The sequence below is a fragment of the Lissotriton vulgaris genome, chromosome 3_1 (genome assembly GCF_964263255.1).
Source record: "Lissotriton vulgaris chromosome 3_1, aLisVul1.2, whole genome shotgun sequence".
Lineage (NCBI taxonomy): Eukaryota > Metazoa > Chordata > Amphibia > Caudata > Salamandridae > Lissotriton > Lissotriton vulgaris.
The window spans coordinates 232,956,852-232,973,212 of NC_141689.1; the positions used below are offsets into that span (position 1 = coordinate 232,956,852).

The 16,361-nt window shown below is 44.5% G+C and overlaps 1 protein-coding gene across 1 annotated transcript in view; it reads right to left on the reverse strand.

Moving 5' to 3' along the window:
* Positions 1-3,338: 3,338 nt before the first annotated feature.
* Positions 3,339-16,361, reverse strand: part of EPG5 (ectopic P-granules 5 autophagy tethering factor) — a 682,187-nt gene continuing 669,164 nt past the window's right edge. The window contains exon 44 of the mRNA XM_086960335.1: positions 3,339-8,741. Within this exon, the coding sequence (XP_086816461.1) occupies positions 8,559-8,741 (183 nt within the window). The 3' untranslated portion in view covers positions 3,339-8,558. The remainder of the gene's footprint in view (positions 8,742-16,361) is intronic.

Below are 16,361 nucleotides of genomic sequence, written 5' to 3' on the forward strand. Positions count from 1 at the left end.
AGTAAACCACTTCTGTCTACTTCTCATTCACTCTGGGTAGACTTCTTTGCCTAACCTCACACTCGAGTAATATAGAGCCCGTTATTCTTCCGACTCATCCACTTTCGTCAGGGATATGTACTGAGCCGGGATTTCACCAGTGAACTATTTTACTTACCAGTCAAGCCTCGGAGACCCTACTACTCCTTCCGTATGCGACCCTTACTAGGTGATATCGCAATGAAAGTTTTATACCGGACTCGTAGCTATCATTTATTCAGATACAACAAAGGATCCTAATTAGTGCTTCCAGTTATTCCTAACCCTGCACTAATGACTCAAACCCTAGTGACTTCAACAGCTAACCGGATTCTGCTCACCGTTAGCCAAAATACTTCCCCGGGGATTCGGACTACACTGAACACTTACAAACAATCCTGGGTTAATTCAACATGTAATATCTATAGCAAAAATGCTAAAATATCATATACCTTTACACATATCCTTAAAACATTTCAAAATATTTCAAACAATATAGTAGAAAATCAGCAGCACATTTTATTCACGGTTTGTTTCTTAATTTCCCTGTCTACCTAATCTAACTAGTCCAAACCATACTACTGCTACCAGAAAATTACTGATAGAGCGCGCAGTTCACCCGGGTCACAAATTTCTTACACGCACTGGGCCCCGGCGTGCATTCAATTTCAATTAGTGATTCCTGCGAACCGGGTGAAATCCTGTCACGCTTCTATGAGTAATAAGTGGTTCAGGATTACCTCTGCTTACCATGCACCTGACTTACCACAGGCACAAACCTTCGACGGACCTGGAGCTAAAAGGGAAAATAGTAGACAGGAACCTAAAACATTTCTATACGGCAGTACATACTTATTCACTTTCTGTAAAATGACCACAGACACCTGATGAATTTTAACACTTTATATGAAGATTCAAAGAGAAGATGCCAAGACAATAAGCGATATGCAGAATAATATGTCAAACATCAATATCAACACCAATAGGTAACTTTGCACAAAAAATATGACCATTGGGATATATGGGAAGACTAGAGGTAGGTTTTTTTAGACAGACCTAATCACTGCAATTATATACTAAGACAAGGGTTATGGATGGACCTAAAAACATGTATTTATCCTTATCACTTTAGACAATTCTTGCTAAGTTCACTGCAATCCACTAAAGGAAAGGGCAAAATGGGAACAAGCTATTACTTATAATAGAATCAATGAGCTCCTAAAGGAGGGGGGGAGAGAAGGTACCAACTAAATCAGACACATATACTTGATGTTTCAACGGCAATAGAGCAATATCACAGGAAAAAATGCTTTAATAGATTATACGAGGGAGAGGAAAAAAGAAAGAGAGAGAGATAGAGATACGCAAACCCACAATCAATATTTACCTAATTCAGATCGACGACCAACCCTGGCCACGGGTCGGTTGGGAAGACGGGGACAGGGTCCTCAGAAAAGGAACACCAGATGCGAACAGGTACAACCCACGGACAGATCAGGACAGGATACCCCTCAGGTTCGGGTCAAAGGACTGGGCCTCCCAGGGTACGACCAACACCCACAGCTTCGGACAGCAACGCCTGCGTTACCCCCTTCTGCAAGTAATCCGCCAGAAACCCCGATTGGATTTTCGAATTTCCCAGCAAAGTGCTTCGCCAGCACTTAGGATTTTCCACCCCTTAGGAGTTTGTGGAAAGTATGGACAAAGTGCTCCGCAGCACTTTCAGATTGAGCACCTATTGAGATCGTAGGGTCAGTGACAGGTCTGCTACTCGGACAAGTCGGACAATTTTCCTAAGCTAAACTAGGGTAATTATACAGTTTTGGGGACCCTCAGACCACCCACTAATGTTGCAAGTGACAGCTTCTCATATTATGATTGGTCAAGAGAGGTGGTGCGATCATTACCACCTCCTAAAATTCAGCTTTCCCATATTTAATATTCAGGTTTGCATACCCGCCCCCCGGGTTCACGTTCCCAGGCATAGGAATACAGAATACAATGCACGAGCTCAGTATATAGCAACAGTGTATGATAGTTCAAGGTACAATCTTGCATCTTCGGGATGGGTTCCCAGGCGCATCGAGCTTCAGGAGCCAGCTGGCTAGTTTTAGCTTCTGCGCAGTTAGGATTTTCCCTGGTCAGCTGACAGGGTTCAGAGGAGCCTCAAGATGGCGTTGCTCACGTATGCCCCAGCCCACAAAGACGCGGTACATGAAAAGTAAGCGAGAACAAATTAAAATCACATCCAAAATGATTACACTGTATACCATGATAGAACATTAACCAACCCTTACTTTATAATGACTATAGCATTATGGTTTAGTGCGAAAGGACAGATAGGCTAAAGCAGCGGTAGCAAGCAGAAAGCGTGGTGAGAGACAAGCGGCCATTTTTGCAACAGTGCGCATGAGCACAAAACTCCCTCCAGAATGCGAGTGCGTCACATCACATGGGTATGACCGACGCATGCGCAGACTGAATTTCAGCGAAGCAGCCATTTTCCTTAATGCAAGCTTCGTTAATATGAAAAAGACATACAAGCAAGCATCCGGGGACACCCGCGTGTTTGGGAAAACGTACAACAAACGACAAACAATGATTTTAGTAGTATTATACATTTGGCGAGGTTCTTGCACTGGGCAAGGCGCTTCACGTGCGAATCCTTGCTCCATCAGGGTCACACAACCACCCTGAATAATTTTCCATGTTGTTAAAATTTTAAGGTTTGGGTTATTAATATTGCTAAAAAACGGAGAGGCGCTCCAGTAAATATGACTCAGAGTTGTTGCATCCGGAGAAAGGCTCAGAACTGTTGGAGGAGCTGCAGCGCCTTGCGACATTGGGAGCTATTGGACATTTTTGCCTTCAGTATGGCATCAGGGGAGAATAAAAAGTTGAGGAATTGACATGTAGTGGTTTTCACCATAATCATGAGCACCAGTATTGCTCTCAAAAGTTCCAGTGGCCTGCTAACTTCAAAGATGGCCATCAAAAGAATATGTACTCCGATTCCAGTTCCAGTATTGGATCAGAACTGATTACTGCAAGCAAGTCTGTAACAGCCAGCTCATTCTGTGTAGGCTGCCAAACACAATCACTCTACATACAGCTTACAAGAGGCTGTACATGGGCTGTGAGATACAAGTGCTGACAAACACTAGGCTAAACTTAATTTTAACAATTACTTACTGCAAATTATAATCTTAAAAATTCAATGGCTAATGGCTAATTTGTTAAACTAGCCATTTGTAGCAGCCTTTTCACCACTGTTTTAACGAAAAATTATTATTTGAAGAAGAATGGAAACAAACAAGTGCTTACTAGCAGCATTTTTCACATTTTATTTTACATGGCCCATAGAGGCCTAATAAAGTTAAACTTACATTTCAAATCTGTAAAAAGAAAACATCTTGAACATAATTCGATTAAACATTTACACCCCAAATGCAGACATACTATTGCAACACTTCAGTTTATAATACTATTGATTGGCCTCCTGAAATATGGCACTATTAAGGAACATTGTTAACCCAACAGACATCAAAAATAATTTTACCATGGCAACCCAGTGCATCAAATCATGTTTTTAGCATAAATTATGCAGGGGTGTGACTATTTTTGAGCAGTACGTTTGCTGTTCTTGGGTTGAAAATTTCAATTTCCAATTGAGATAAAACTGTCGAAAAACATATCACTTAAAAAATACAAAACTAAATTGGCGAAGTGATGCGGATTCTGGTGCACGAAGACCAAAATGTCTTTATGCCTGAACGTAGCACAAGGCACTGTCTATGCTGTCTGCAGGTGGGACTTGTCAGAGTAGTCGACTAGCAGGTCTCAGAGGTGTTGCGCCTACCAGACTACGAGAAAGCCTTTGATACAACGTATTGGCCCTTTGTGTTCCAGAAAATGAATATCAGCGCTAGGTTTCTGGCCTGTGGTGGCCTTGTATGATGCCCCAAAGGCTCAAGTGAGAGTAAATGAGAGTTTCCCATTGATCACAGGACCCTCCAGGGTTGCCCTCATTCCAACTCTCTTATTTGTCTTGGTTACAGAAAACCCTGGAAGAATGGGTCAGGAGAGAAGCACAGATACCGGGATTCTACTAGCCAAATGGGTTGGAAGACAGGGTGTCTTTACACGAAGCAATATACTCCGTTTTTTTCAACACCCATAGAACTCGCTACTGCGGCTGATGAAATGTTGTTGTATAGCAAAGCCTCAGGGCTATCCATATTTAGAAGTAAACATATGTTCACCTGACTGGCACTCCACCGCATTGTCTTAGCAAAGTGATTTGGAAATTAATATTGCACTTGTGTTGACTCGTATCTGAAAAGATTTAAAAAGATGGGCTCATTGCCCATTTCTTTAATGGGCAGCTGGAACTTGACAAAATGATCACGTTGTATCGCTTCCCTTATGTGTTACAGAACTATTAGTACACCCTTTCGCCCACGCTGATCCCAGATTTATTATCGGTAGTCTTAAACCTTCCGTCGGTGCACAACTTTCTTACAGTAGCTCACGTGAAATGAACCTTTCTACATTTCCAGGTGGGTTGGTTGGGTATCCCTAATCTTAGACTCTACTACTGAGCGGTGCAGATGGCCCCAATCAGGGATTAGTTGTTTGGTGACAATCATAACTCTGCTTGGAGGGTAGAGTTGGATACCCTTGAAGAATCAGGAACTCGACACCTGCTGAATGTTAGACCTCTCCCTGTGCTCGCTCCGATGGATCATGAGACTCCCACTTCTGTGGTAGTGAGATACCCTAAAGGACATTAAATGGCTAGACAAATTCATTAATCAGACCCTCCTGTCACCGGAACTAGGCTGAAACAAGTGAGGCAACTGCTCGGGTTTAAGCCATGGGACCTTATTGATATTTCTCAAATGGGGGACGATTGGGTTAATGAGTGTATTACATTCTTTGAACATTTGGCAATGAGTTCAAGTTGCATAAGTCCCTGGCTTTTTTTGGGCTAACTACAGGTCTGTCATACCCTTGCTATATATCAGGAGGACCATGGGGTTGTGCAGGAATACAGCCTGTTTGAACTGGCTGGAACAGTTGGGCTGCAAAGACCTATCAAGATTGTACAGATCAGTCCTGCTTAAAACACTGGACACCGTGATGGGAGTAAGGGCGGTTGGGAGTGGGACAGTGGGGAACTGGGTGATGACGATTTGCAGGAGGCCATGATGGCTGCCTACATATGGGCCATCCCCTCCAATTTGAGACTGATTCAGTTCAACTATATACAGAGGATTTACTGTAGTCTGGACAAACTTTGATGGATAGGTTGGGTTAAAAGCCCCACCAGCATACGCTTCAGCAACTGTGTGAGTACCTTAAGTGGGGGTCTTACACACTCCCATTGAACCAGACCCAAAGGTGCCCCTGTTGGGCCTGATGAATGATTGGGCAGACTTGAGGGTGCAGAGGACCCTGGTGGGCATCAGATTTCTGGTGCAAAGAGTGACATTGCATGTTTTTTGTGAAGAAATACGTCCCCTTTCCCTAGGGTAGAAGGATGGACTACTATACAAATGCAGAAAAAGAGATTTGTAAGTTGAGAAGGTGTGCGAAAAAAACATCAAAAGACTTGGGCTCGAGCCGACAATCCAAGCATACTGAATTTTAAAATGTATGATGCGATAACTGCACTTTTAATTTTAGTGCTTATGGCATTCTGTATAAGCATGTCTAGGGTTCTCTGGTTCTTCTGCCACTCCTGATTTATTGTAAATTGATGTGTTTTTTTCTTTGAACTCAGGTTACACTTGCAAGTATCCCACTCCACTCTACTTAAAGCCATTTTAAGTTATCCTTTTCCGTAATGATCGTCATTTAAAATATTTACGACCAAAACAATTGAAACATTACTGTAGCAATGGCAACACCTGCTTTTTAACAGTGCTCAGCGTTGATATTTCATTTTAATTTTGAAGGTGTCGGGTCCTTCCCATTGTGCTCACAACTCCATAGGGCGCCGGTGCACTTGAGAGGCATGTACGTTTTCTAGAATATTTTGAGGGCTTGCCCACAACTCATAATTAAAAAAATGTTTGCTTATAAAAATACAGCTACTATCGCCAGATAGTGGTGTGGCTGTGATAGCTGGATCACGAAGGAACAGGTAAAGCCTGATTTTGGATTATTTAACTATATTTTTTTCCAATAAAGGCCAAAGAGCCCTGGCTGCTTTCTCTTGTCACAGCCCTGGAAGCATGTCTCTCACTCATTCCAGGATGCTACTGTTCTCAACAATTAGATTAGGTATTGTTCTAAACAATTAGATTGGGTACAGAGCCAAATATAAGAAGTTGCGATTGGCATGGGCATAATCAGGATTATATCTGTGGACACCTTCCACGCTTCGTTAACATATAATCCACGATGCATGTTGGCACAAGTCACAGCCAGCCAGCACTGAAATCATTTTTGTGCAGTCCCTGATATCGAATCAAACCCCTGGACTGTCATGGGTGTTTGCAACAGCACACAGGAAACACGTCATTCGTAATGTAGAAGCAACAAAAATGTACCCATCAATGTGGCACTGAGCATCAGGCACTTCTGGTTCTTTCCCTCTTTTATAGAAACATGGTCTAAAACCCATTAAAATAGTTGGGGCCTACAACACAACTGCTGCAGTGGTATCAATGCTAGTTTGCAATCAATTGAATTTAGTCATTTATGATTGTAACCCTTGGGAAACTACAAATGTACTTTTTCCACTGGTTGTACGAGCCCCCTCAAAGGCGTTGTGTTTAAAATAATACAGCCACATCACCACAGCACTCACTGTCTCAGGCACAGTAACAACACGAACACCACCCACTGTAATGCAGACCCTACATCAGCTGAGATGAAATATTTCAGGGCACAAACACCCTCTTATGTCCGGAGACTGGGCTTGAGCGTTAACAGCTTTTAAAGAGACCCAAAGCGCCACTACTCCTTTGGATGACTGGCTCACATTCTGTGCACCCTAAAAATTCAGATCAGCCTCCTTGGTTTTTGGGGAAAAACATAAAAAGCTGCTGTTCTTTCACAAAGGCTAAATGTAAAACATCATCCTTTTAAATCCTTGTACAGAACTCCCAAAAACCGCACAACTCTCTATTTCACTCTTCATCGATTCAGGGGTCTTCACAGTCTGGGGGATACGCCCTAATTCAGTAGAAACATAGGGGCCACAACAAGCAAAATACACATGCCACATTATTGCTAGGCATTTTGGTTTACATACAGCATTCTGCCTAAAGAAGGAAGTCTTCTGGGATTCAGAAACACCAGCTTCATGGATTACTGAGCAGCAGAACAACAGAACCCGAGGATGGCAGAAAGACCTCACTCTAGAAATTGCCATGGTAACAATTTTCTCAATCCTTCATCGCGTGAGTGATTTTTGGGAAAGCTAAGGGAGTACAGAAACATCATCTGAACGAGAAAGAAAAGCATCACTGGTGCTCGCTGTTGGTACGAACAAGCAAGGTATAACCCCAAAGCATCAGCACTGCATCCGCAACACGTCAGCCACAGAAACTGTTAAGAACATGATCTGGAGATGAAACAACAGAAATACTCCCTAAAATAAAGATTTGAAACTAATCAAAATCCCCAAAAGTTTGTTTTGAAACATAGTGAGGGTGGCATATGTACTTGCTTCAGGTTGTCGAGGATGCTTGTCTGAAAAGGGTCACAATCCGCAGGGAAGTCAAGGTTGGAATGTGAAAAATAAATTAAATAAATTAAACAAGAAACATTCTTTGGGAGGGAAGAAGCAAAGGAGCATTAATATAGGCTTGGATGATTTTTAACAGAAAGAAATGATAGTCACAGATTATCAAAACATGTGCCACAAAAAGCCCATTACAAATTTTCTCTGCTCGACTTGGGTGGGTGTCTCTTGGTGCCAAAAGTCTTTTTACATTTTTAGCATAAAGGATCACAAGACATGTACAAATGAGCAAACAGTACACATTTTTGGTTCAAGCATGCCTTCATAGCACGTTCAGGAGACAGTATGTTTGTTTTTTGTGCCAAGGTGTGTACTGCTCAGCTGTGTGCCAAGTGACATGCCTTTGTTGATGTCCATCAAAGACCTCAAATATTAAGATATGATGCCTAGGCTCTAGTCTGGGATAGTCTGCTGCATGAAATCCGCACCTCCCCAAAACAGTTAAGCAAAAGGCACACAATGAGTGAGAGAAAATCCCTATATTGTTGAGTTGACATTTTCCAGTGTAAGCAGTCACTTAGAAGATCATTCTCTGAGCTAAGTCGCCTGATGGACCAGTATCCTTGAAAGCCTTCAGTGATGTTGTGCTGTATTGAAGGGTTCCAACCTCCCATGTGCAGAATTTTCTGCGACTATTCAAAGATCGACCAAGACTAGACTTCTCCATTCTTTGCCACAAAGCCTTAGCAGTGGTCTTTGACTCATTACAACAATGACGCTAGCAGCAAATTCCAGGTCACATAAAAGAATATGTAGGGCTCCATTGAGTTTGCTGCAGTTGTCGCTATCGTATTATGTTTAGATAATGCACTTCCGGGTACAGGGCATTGATGAGAAGAGCAAGCAGCTTGTTTCCATCCCCAAGACAATGACCAGGGTACTTGATGAACTGGGAGGCCTGTGAGAGCGGCTCCTGATACTCTGCGTATTGCTTGCTTGATGCCATGGCTTCCAAGGCCGTCAGCGCCTGTCAAGAGAGGAAGGAATGGATCAAACTTTCCAATGACACGTGCAATTTAGTAGCTTTCTTCATTATAATTTTGAAACCTTGTTATTACACCAATACAACCTGCCAAATGAATGCAATATATTTGAGAACACTGTAACGTATGTAAAGCTCAAAAATCTATGAGTGACCAAAATAAATGTACAAGTTGTAGGATTCTCTGGAAATGTAGAACTGCCTATCTCCATGCTGATCAACAGAATCAATTCAGGGTAACCCAGTGGTGTATCCATAGATGGAGGCAGAAGGTATGAGCAGCACATTCTACTCGAGCTAGGGCCAATCTGATGACAAGTGCACCAGAGACCAACGAAAGGTAGTCTCTCAGGGTACGTAGAGAAGGACCTATGATCGGGGCAAGATGAATGTTGTTTTGCCGGCATTCAATGGAGCACATGGGCGAAATGACTTGACCTGTATAAGAAAGAATGAATGATCCAGATGGAAGCCCTAACAGCTAAGATCAATGACAGAGCTATCACCCTTAACATGCTGCTACAGTTCCAGCCAAGCACAAAGGGTTACAGAAAAGTGCTACTTCGCCTATTCATTCTAAGTCATCTACCTGTTTTGCCTTCTTCGAATAGGAGCAGAGGGGGACTTGGGGCTCCACTACGGTTTCTTACTAGGAGACACATAAGGAATCCGCTCAAATGCAGGAGTGTGGAAGTCTCTAGAGCCAGAGTTGTAGCTGAGTTCTAGTCGCACTCTTGACAGGAAAGCCCTCAGAAGGCCACTTTGGTACATATTTGGTTCACCTTTTAGTAGAGCAGACTTAGTGCAAAGCTTACCTGAAGAGGGTGCTAACGTAGGAAGTCATTGACAGTTTCAAAGGCAATACTGCCAAAAGAGTAAATAATGTAACGGCTTTAAGTGAGCATGTAAAAAAAATATAATCTGGTTACTACTAAAACGAAGGAACATAAATGGAAAAAAGCTGCAGCAGCGCCCTTTATATCTCTGAAAGTGTGCCAAGTGCGCACTGCAAGAAACTGCATAATTGGTTGAGTAGGGTGTAAACCATTATCAGACAACACCTACAATCCTTGTCATGTTGAACCACAAAAGGCACTAAATTAACCTGTGCTTTACCCTCTGGTAGGTTGGCACATAAGCAGTCAGGCATAACTTAGAGGTATTATGTTAAGTATTTATACAGTACACAAACAGTAATAAAGTGAAAACACAAACAAGAAAAATCCCACACCAATTTAGTAAAATAGAGTAAAATGTAATAAATAAAATGCGACCAAAAAGGCACAATGCAATCAGTAGTAACGAAGATATTAAATGTCAAAGTTTTACATAGTATAGCACCTAAATGTACAAAGCGTCACTTGGTGTTATCTGGTCTTACTAGACCAGGGAAAAACCACAAGTTCAGAACGGCCATGATGGAGCATAAACCTGTTGCAGGAACCTGCTTAAACCAGCGGAAAACCAGCAGGAAAAGTTACCTTCTCAAAGTCCAGAACAAAGCGTCCAGTTCGAAGTGGAGGAGGCGCGAGGAGGAAACAAAACGTTTTGGTTGGTGGTCACTGCCGCACGTGGAGTAAGCCAGGTGGCTTTCGTCTTTGTAGATCAAAGAGCGGCTCAGGCCTCGTGGGCGGTCACTGCTGGAATTTCACGTTAGCAGGCACAGTGAACTGTCGATGCTGCAGCGCAAAGTGCAAACTTCGGGTTGCTGGTGGTCACTTGTGGTTTCTGTAGCGCGAAGAGTCAGATTCACCAGAATATTGAGTTGGTGAACGTTGAGGGGGGCAGGATGTCATCACTGAACGGGTCTGTTCTTAAGAATTTCTCCCTTTCTTTAAGAGAAGTGGACTATTAAGCCAACTATGGTTCAGGGACCTGGGAGGCATCACAGACTCAATCTTGCAGAGGCCAGCAGGTCTCAGGCAGGTCCACCTGCAGCAGGTCTGATGGACAGTTGCAGGGAGGCATCTGGAGATTGTGGTGTCCCAGTAGGTCAGAAGAGGTCAGACAACTGACCCTTGGAGTCACTCAGGTCAGTCTACCATAAAGGGAGCAAGTACAATCTTCCTTCACAGAGAGCAGGGCAGGCCTCAAGCAGCAGAGCAGTCCTCTGGGGAACAAGGCAGTCCTCAAGCAGCAGGGCAGCCCCTGGGGTACAAGGCAGGCTTTCTCCGGTAGTCCACAGGGCCAGGAGTGTACTAAAGAGTGGCCCTTAGGGGGTCAATATTTATACCTGTTGCTTGCCTTTAAAGTGGGGGCAACACCCTGGCCTTCCCCCACATCTGGTTTTGAAAACTCCCTTCCTTCCCCTGACAAGGCTCCAAGAGGTCTAGGGTCACAAAAGACTTGTGTTAGGTTTCTTGTATCGCTGAGGCAGACCCAATTGAAGTCCAGGTAGGGCAGGGAGCAGCTCAGCCATCCACTCATCCTGTTAGGATGGCCCATTCTGCCAAACCTAAGACATATTGTCTCACTTTATTGGGAGGATAGACAGAAATCCTAACAGCAGGGTCATGTGACCCAGGACACTGGCAGCAGGAAACACATGTTTAGGGCAAGGAAATTGGGCTTTTTCAAAGAGGCATTTTCAGAATTGTGACTTAAAACCAAATTTAATATTAAAGAAGATTTTAAATGACAATTCAATTGAACGCAAACATGACATTTCCATCCGTTCCCATTCAAATGTTAGCCTTTAGTAAATGTAATAAGGTAACACAATGTTATCCTATTGAAGAACACATTTAGGAGCTTATTCACTACCTCTACATATATAATTTAAAAAGACATGCACTTTTTAAATACAATCCACCCTACCCTGTAGGTGGTTTAGGGCCTACATTAGGGGTGACAAATTTGTATTAAAAGTAAAGTTTAGGCCTGGCAAAAGGTTTATTTTGCAATGTCAAATTAGCAGTTTAAGACTGCCCTACGGGCTGTAGTGGCAGGTATGAGATATGTTTTGAAGGGCTACTTTAGTGGTTGGCACAAAAAGTGCTGCAGGCCCATTAGTAGCATTTAATTTGCAGGCCCTGGTTACATGTAGAACCTCTTTACTGGGGACTTATAAGTAAATTAAATGCAGTAATTGGGTGTAAGCCAATGTTCCCATTTTTTAAGGAGAAAGCACAGACACTTTTAAACTGGTTAGCAGTGGTAAAGTATGCCAAACCCTAAAAGTCAACTAAAATGGTTTAGAAAACAGGTGTCGGAAGCCAAAAAGTTCAGAGATGGCCCTGCAGAACATCGCTGAAGTAGTTAAAAAAAAATCACCCTTTTGACGACAAAACTTGTGGTTCACCTGGAAATTGCAGAAAGAATAGGGGTGAAGTTAAAATCTCCATCACTATGCTAGATATTCAAGCCTTTAAATCTAAAATATATCAAACTATCTGAAAGGCAAAATTACAGGAATGTAGCTTTAAACAGTATTCAAAAGAAGTACTAGTTCGAGCCGATGTGCTAGTTCCTATGTAACTTCTAATAAACCTCTAGCCTAGTTCGCCCAATTCCAGTATGGTGATTTTATTACATTTAAGTGACTTTAATTTTAGATTAATTTTTTTGTCATTTTGTTTTTATTTTTCCTGAACTAGCATGGACTCCTATTGTTCACCAGGAAGGTGTGAGGTTCAGTTGAACATCTAGAAGGGTTTCAAGCTGCAAAAGGAAAACATTACTTCCTGTAACATTTGGTATTTGGCTTGTAGTGTTGTAGATCACATGCTGTGCATTTTCCCACCATCTTATGTTTGGTACCTCTGAAACTTATTTTTTGTTAAGTCTAAGGTTTAGTTTTGTGTGTGTGTTGTATAGTTTAGTGACCACACCACTAGAAACCCACAATGCACAGAAATATAGGTGCCATGTTAGGTTGCATTTTTTCACCCTACTGGTGAAGTGTGTTTTGTGCTGCAGGACAGAAAAACATGCAAAGTGTAATGCAAAAAAAAAAAAGATTAATTGTTGATACTAGGAAGATACATCTTTGAAAACCTCAGGAAAGCTGTTACAAATTACACCAGATTAGCATAACAATGGAGAAGTGTGGCTCAATGATTAGAGCGGCAGACCCTGATGCAGAGGTCTAGCCTGGGACCAGGGTTCAATTCCCAGCCTCGGCGGATCTTGGGCTCCAAATTCCACTGACCTGATAATTCTCGCCTCGGTGCCTATTCCAATCATGGAGTCCCACTCTGCAACTCTGGGCAATAGCTTGCTTAATCTCCACAACGGCCCCCACAACGCTAAGGATGCCTGGCCTCCACCTTGGGGGTGCCCAGGAGTGGACGCCTCACAGGGAAAGCCAGGATGGGTTCCACAGCGGTATTCGTACAAGCGCCTTGAGACCCTTGCGGGTGAGTAGTGCTCTATACAAGTATCAATTTACATTTTTTTACATTTACATAACACTACAATACAACATTTCAACATTAGTGCTTAGAGAAGGAGCTATGTTACAAAAGAGGAAAGTGATTTCTGCATGTATTCTATTGTAGGTGAACAGTCATTTATTTTAGTTTATTGTTTGTTATCATCCCATTTTCACTAGGAGGACCTGTCCTCAACTGCTTTTGGCTAACATAAGGGAGGTTCAGACGATCACTTAAAGTTGTAGGTACCTGCTGCCTCTGCAATCTCTAGCCATAGCGAAGCATGTGTTCTAACATTTAATCTAAAAAATAACTTATGAATTAAGAAACAATATTAAAGACCAATCTGACCACTCATGCTTACTTCTTAGTGTGCATGTTTATACAGTAATATTTATTAAGGATGTGTTGGAAACTTCATATATGCTCTCTAATAAAATGTGTTGAGTTGACTTGAGGGGACATAAAGTAGTGACAAATAAGGTTGTGGCAAGCTTTTATAAGTACCACCATATGTTCTGCAAGCAGCTCCAGTACCCACATTCTTAGCATGTTAGACGCATTGAGCATGGGTCTGGAAGTAGTAGTGTGTCTTAGTGCTTACTTAGGAATTTGCATTGGGTAGGCAGCTTGATAAAAAGGAAATACCAACAACTCAAAAAGCTGGGAGTAAAATGGCTGACAAAGCCATGTGGAGGCTAGTACATTTGGGTTATCGGAGGTTGCAACCTTTTCATAATGTAAAGTTACTTAAAAGCATAGACTCACAAGTCCCCACTACCTGAAAACGGGGTGGAGCCAAATTTACAAGTGTAAGTTATTACTGCCAAAACCAAACAGTAGTTAAGTCCAGCACCAGGCAGGGCCAACCACTGATGCTGCAACACCCTCTTGCAGAAAATAATGGAGACAGAGACTTGAAATAAAACCCCAAAGGAAGAACTGCTATATTGAATACAAAATATATAAATATTTTAAAATATAAATAAATGGGGGGCGTGGCTAGCAGCCAACGATGGCGGCCGCAGCTTAGGGAGGCTCCTGCGGTAGGGCGGCTTCCCACCTAAATCGGCACTTTAATCCGTGCAATTATCCACGCTTTCGGGGCGGAAAGGGTCTGGTGACCGTGCGGCGCCCAGCGTGAAAGTTCTGGAGAGTCAGCGGCTCTGAGGCGAGAGGAGAGGCGAGAGGAGGGGCCTGCAGCCTTCGCTGAGGCAGCGCTGTGTCCTGTGGACGGTGGCTGGGCGGAAGTGAGGTGAGGCCGGGTGCTGACGCCGGAAGTGGCGGACCCCCGGCAAACTCACTGGCAGCGCGAGAGACCAAACCTCCTGGAGAGCCTGCGGACTGGCGGAAGGTGTGGACGCCGGCGCCGCAATATCAACGCGGCTCCGGGGACGGGACTGTGGCCGGAGGCGGCGGAACGGCCCAAGCATCGGCGCACCGGGGACTCGGACATCCAGACCCTCAAGTGGGTAGGTCCGCCACTGTGCACATAGGAGGGGGCCCAGGAGGTGTATGAAGCAGAGAACAGGAGGGAAGATCTACAGCGGACCACAAGACTCCGCGCGGTGCCAAACTCGCCCCCCCCCCCCACGTTCTGAAGCACCGGGCAGCGCCGGTGGCGGCCGCCCGTCGGCCTCATCAATCCAGCATTCCCGCTGAGGACCTCCCCCTGACAACGGAGGTTAACGCAACACAGCGCAGCACAGGCACGAGGTGAAGGGGGACCAGACTTATAAGCCTTGGACCACGACTTTCAGATTACCCCAGGTGTCGGTGGACCTTGAGAGTGGGGGTCACATAAACGGGCTACAGCAAAAGTGAGAAGCAGTCGCAAGTCCTGAACAGCAGTCGCCAAGTGCGAAGATACCGTCCAGGAGGCACAAGTACGACCTCTGCCCCGATCAAGTGACGACCCCAGCCTGTGCTCAATCTACTTGCCGGCTGACCATTATGGCGATTAGGGGCCCTAGAAACAGCTCCACGCAAGCCAAGTTAGACAAATTTGCCTATGATAAGAACACTCCCCCGCAGGAACAGCGCAAGCAGCCTGGGAAATTGGCGGACGCGGAGGGGTCGAAGAAGGCTACAATAGAGGACGTCCTGGCGGCGCTGGCTCAAGTGCAGGCGACGGTAGGGGCGACGGCAACAGAAGTTACCCTTATCCGCGCAGACCTCCAAAAGATTAATGAGAGAGTGAAACAGGTCGAGGTGGTGACCAAGTCACTGGTTGAGGATGTATCAGACCTCCAAATTGAAATGGGTAAGCTACGGGCGGACAACAAACTACTCAAGGAGAAGCTGGACGACCAAGAAGGGCGTTCGCGACGGAACAACGTTTGCATTTTAGGGGTGCTGGAATCGGAAACTACGGGAGCATTGGACCTCTATGTGGAGGATATGATCAAGAACAGACTGCAACCAAAAGGCCTGTCACATTTCTTTTCAGTGGAGAGGGCACACAGGGTGCCGGGGGGTAAGCCGAAACCGGGGGGACCCCCGAGGCCGATCCTGGCAAGACTCTTCAACTTCAGAGACCGGGACACCATTCTACAGGCAGCTAGGGTGGCACTGGCCATTCAGATTCAAAACTCTAAGGTGTCATTCTTCCCGGACTACACGGCGGAGGTATCCCGAAAGCATAGGACCTTCCACGAGGTAAAAAAGACGCTACGTGACAAAGAGCTGCCCTACTCCATGCTATTTCCGGCCAGGCTCCGTGTAGTTGCTGACAAAAAAGTCTGGTTCTTTGACTCCCCTGAGGTGCCTAGAGATTGGCTTGAGGGCTGGCATACTACGGACAGGACTCGGAGGAACCACAGACACAATACTGATCACCGTGCGGACAGCCGGACGGGGTCACAAACTTCAGGTAATGGAGGGCCGGGAAGGTCCCCAACTCAGGACCTCGTGGAAGCAGATGGAAGTGAACGCTTGGAATAAGAAAATGGTGCGACGCTGTCTCTTCATTAAGGAACTACTGTTTTGTAGCTGCAATTGGACGCTGGTCTGATTTGTCCCGGAAGTGAGCAGGGATGCCGCCTGCCGGGGGAGACACTCTCCCCCCTACACGCAAGTACTCTGGTTTTGGGAGGGGATAAGCACTCTGCTAAGTTGGGGAGGCGGGCAGTTGGAAGTCCGTTAGGCAGGGGGGCAGGGAGGGGGGGCTGTTTTGAAGTTGAATGGAGTACACATGTACGGTCAAGAACTGAACCTCAACACTCACGTGATG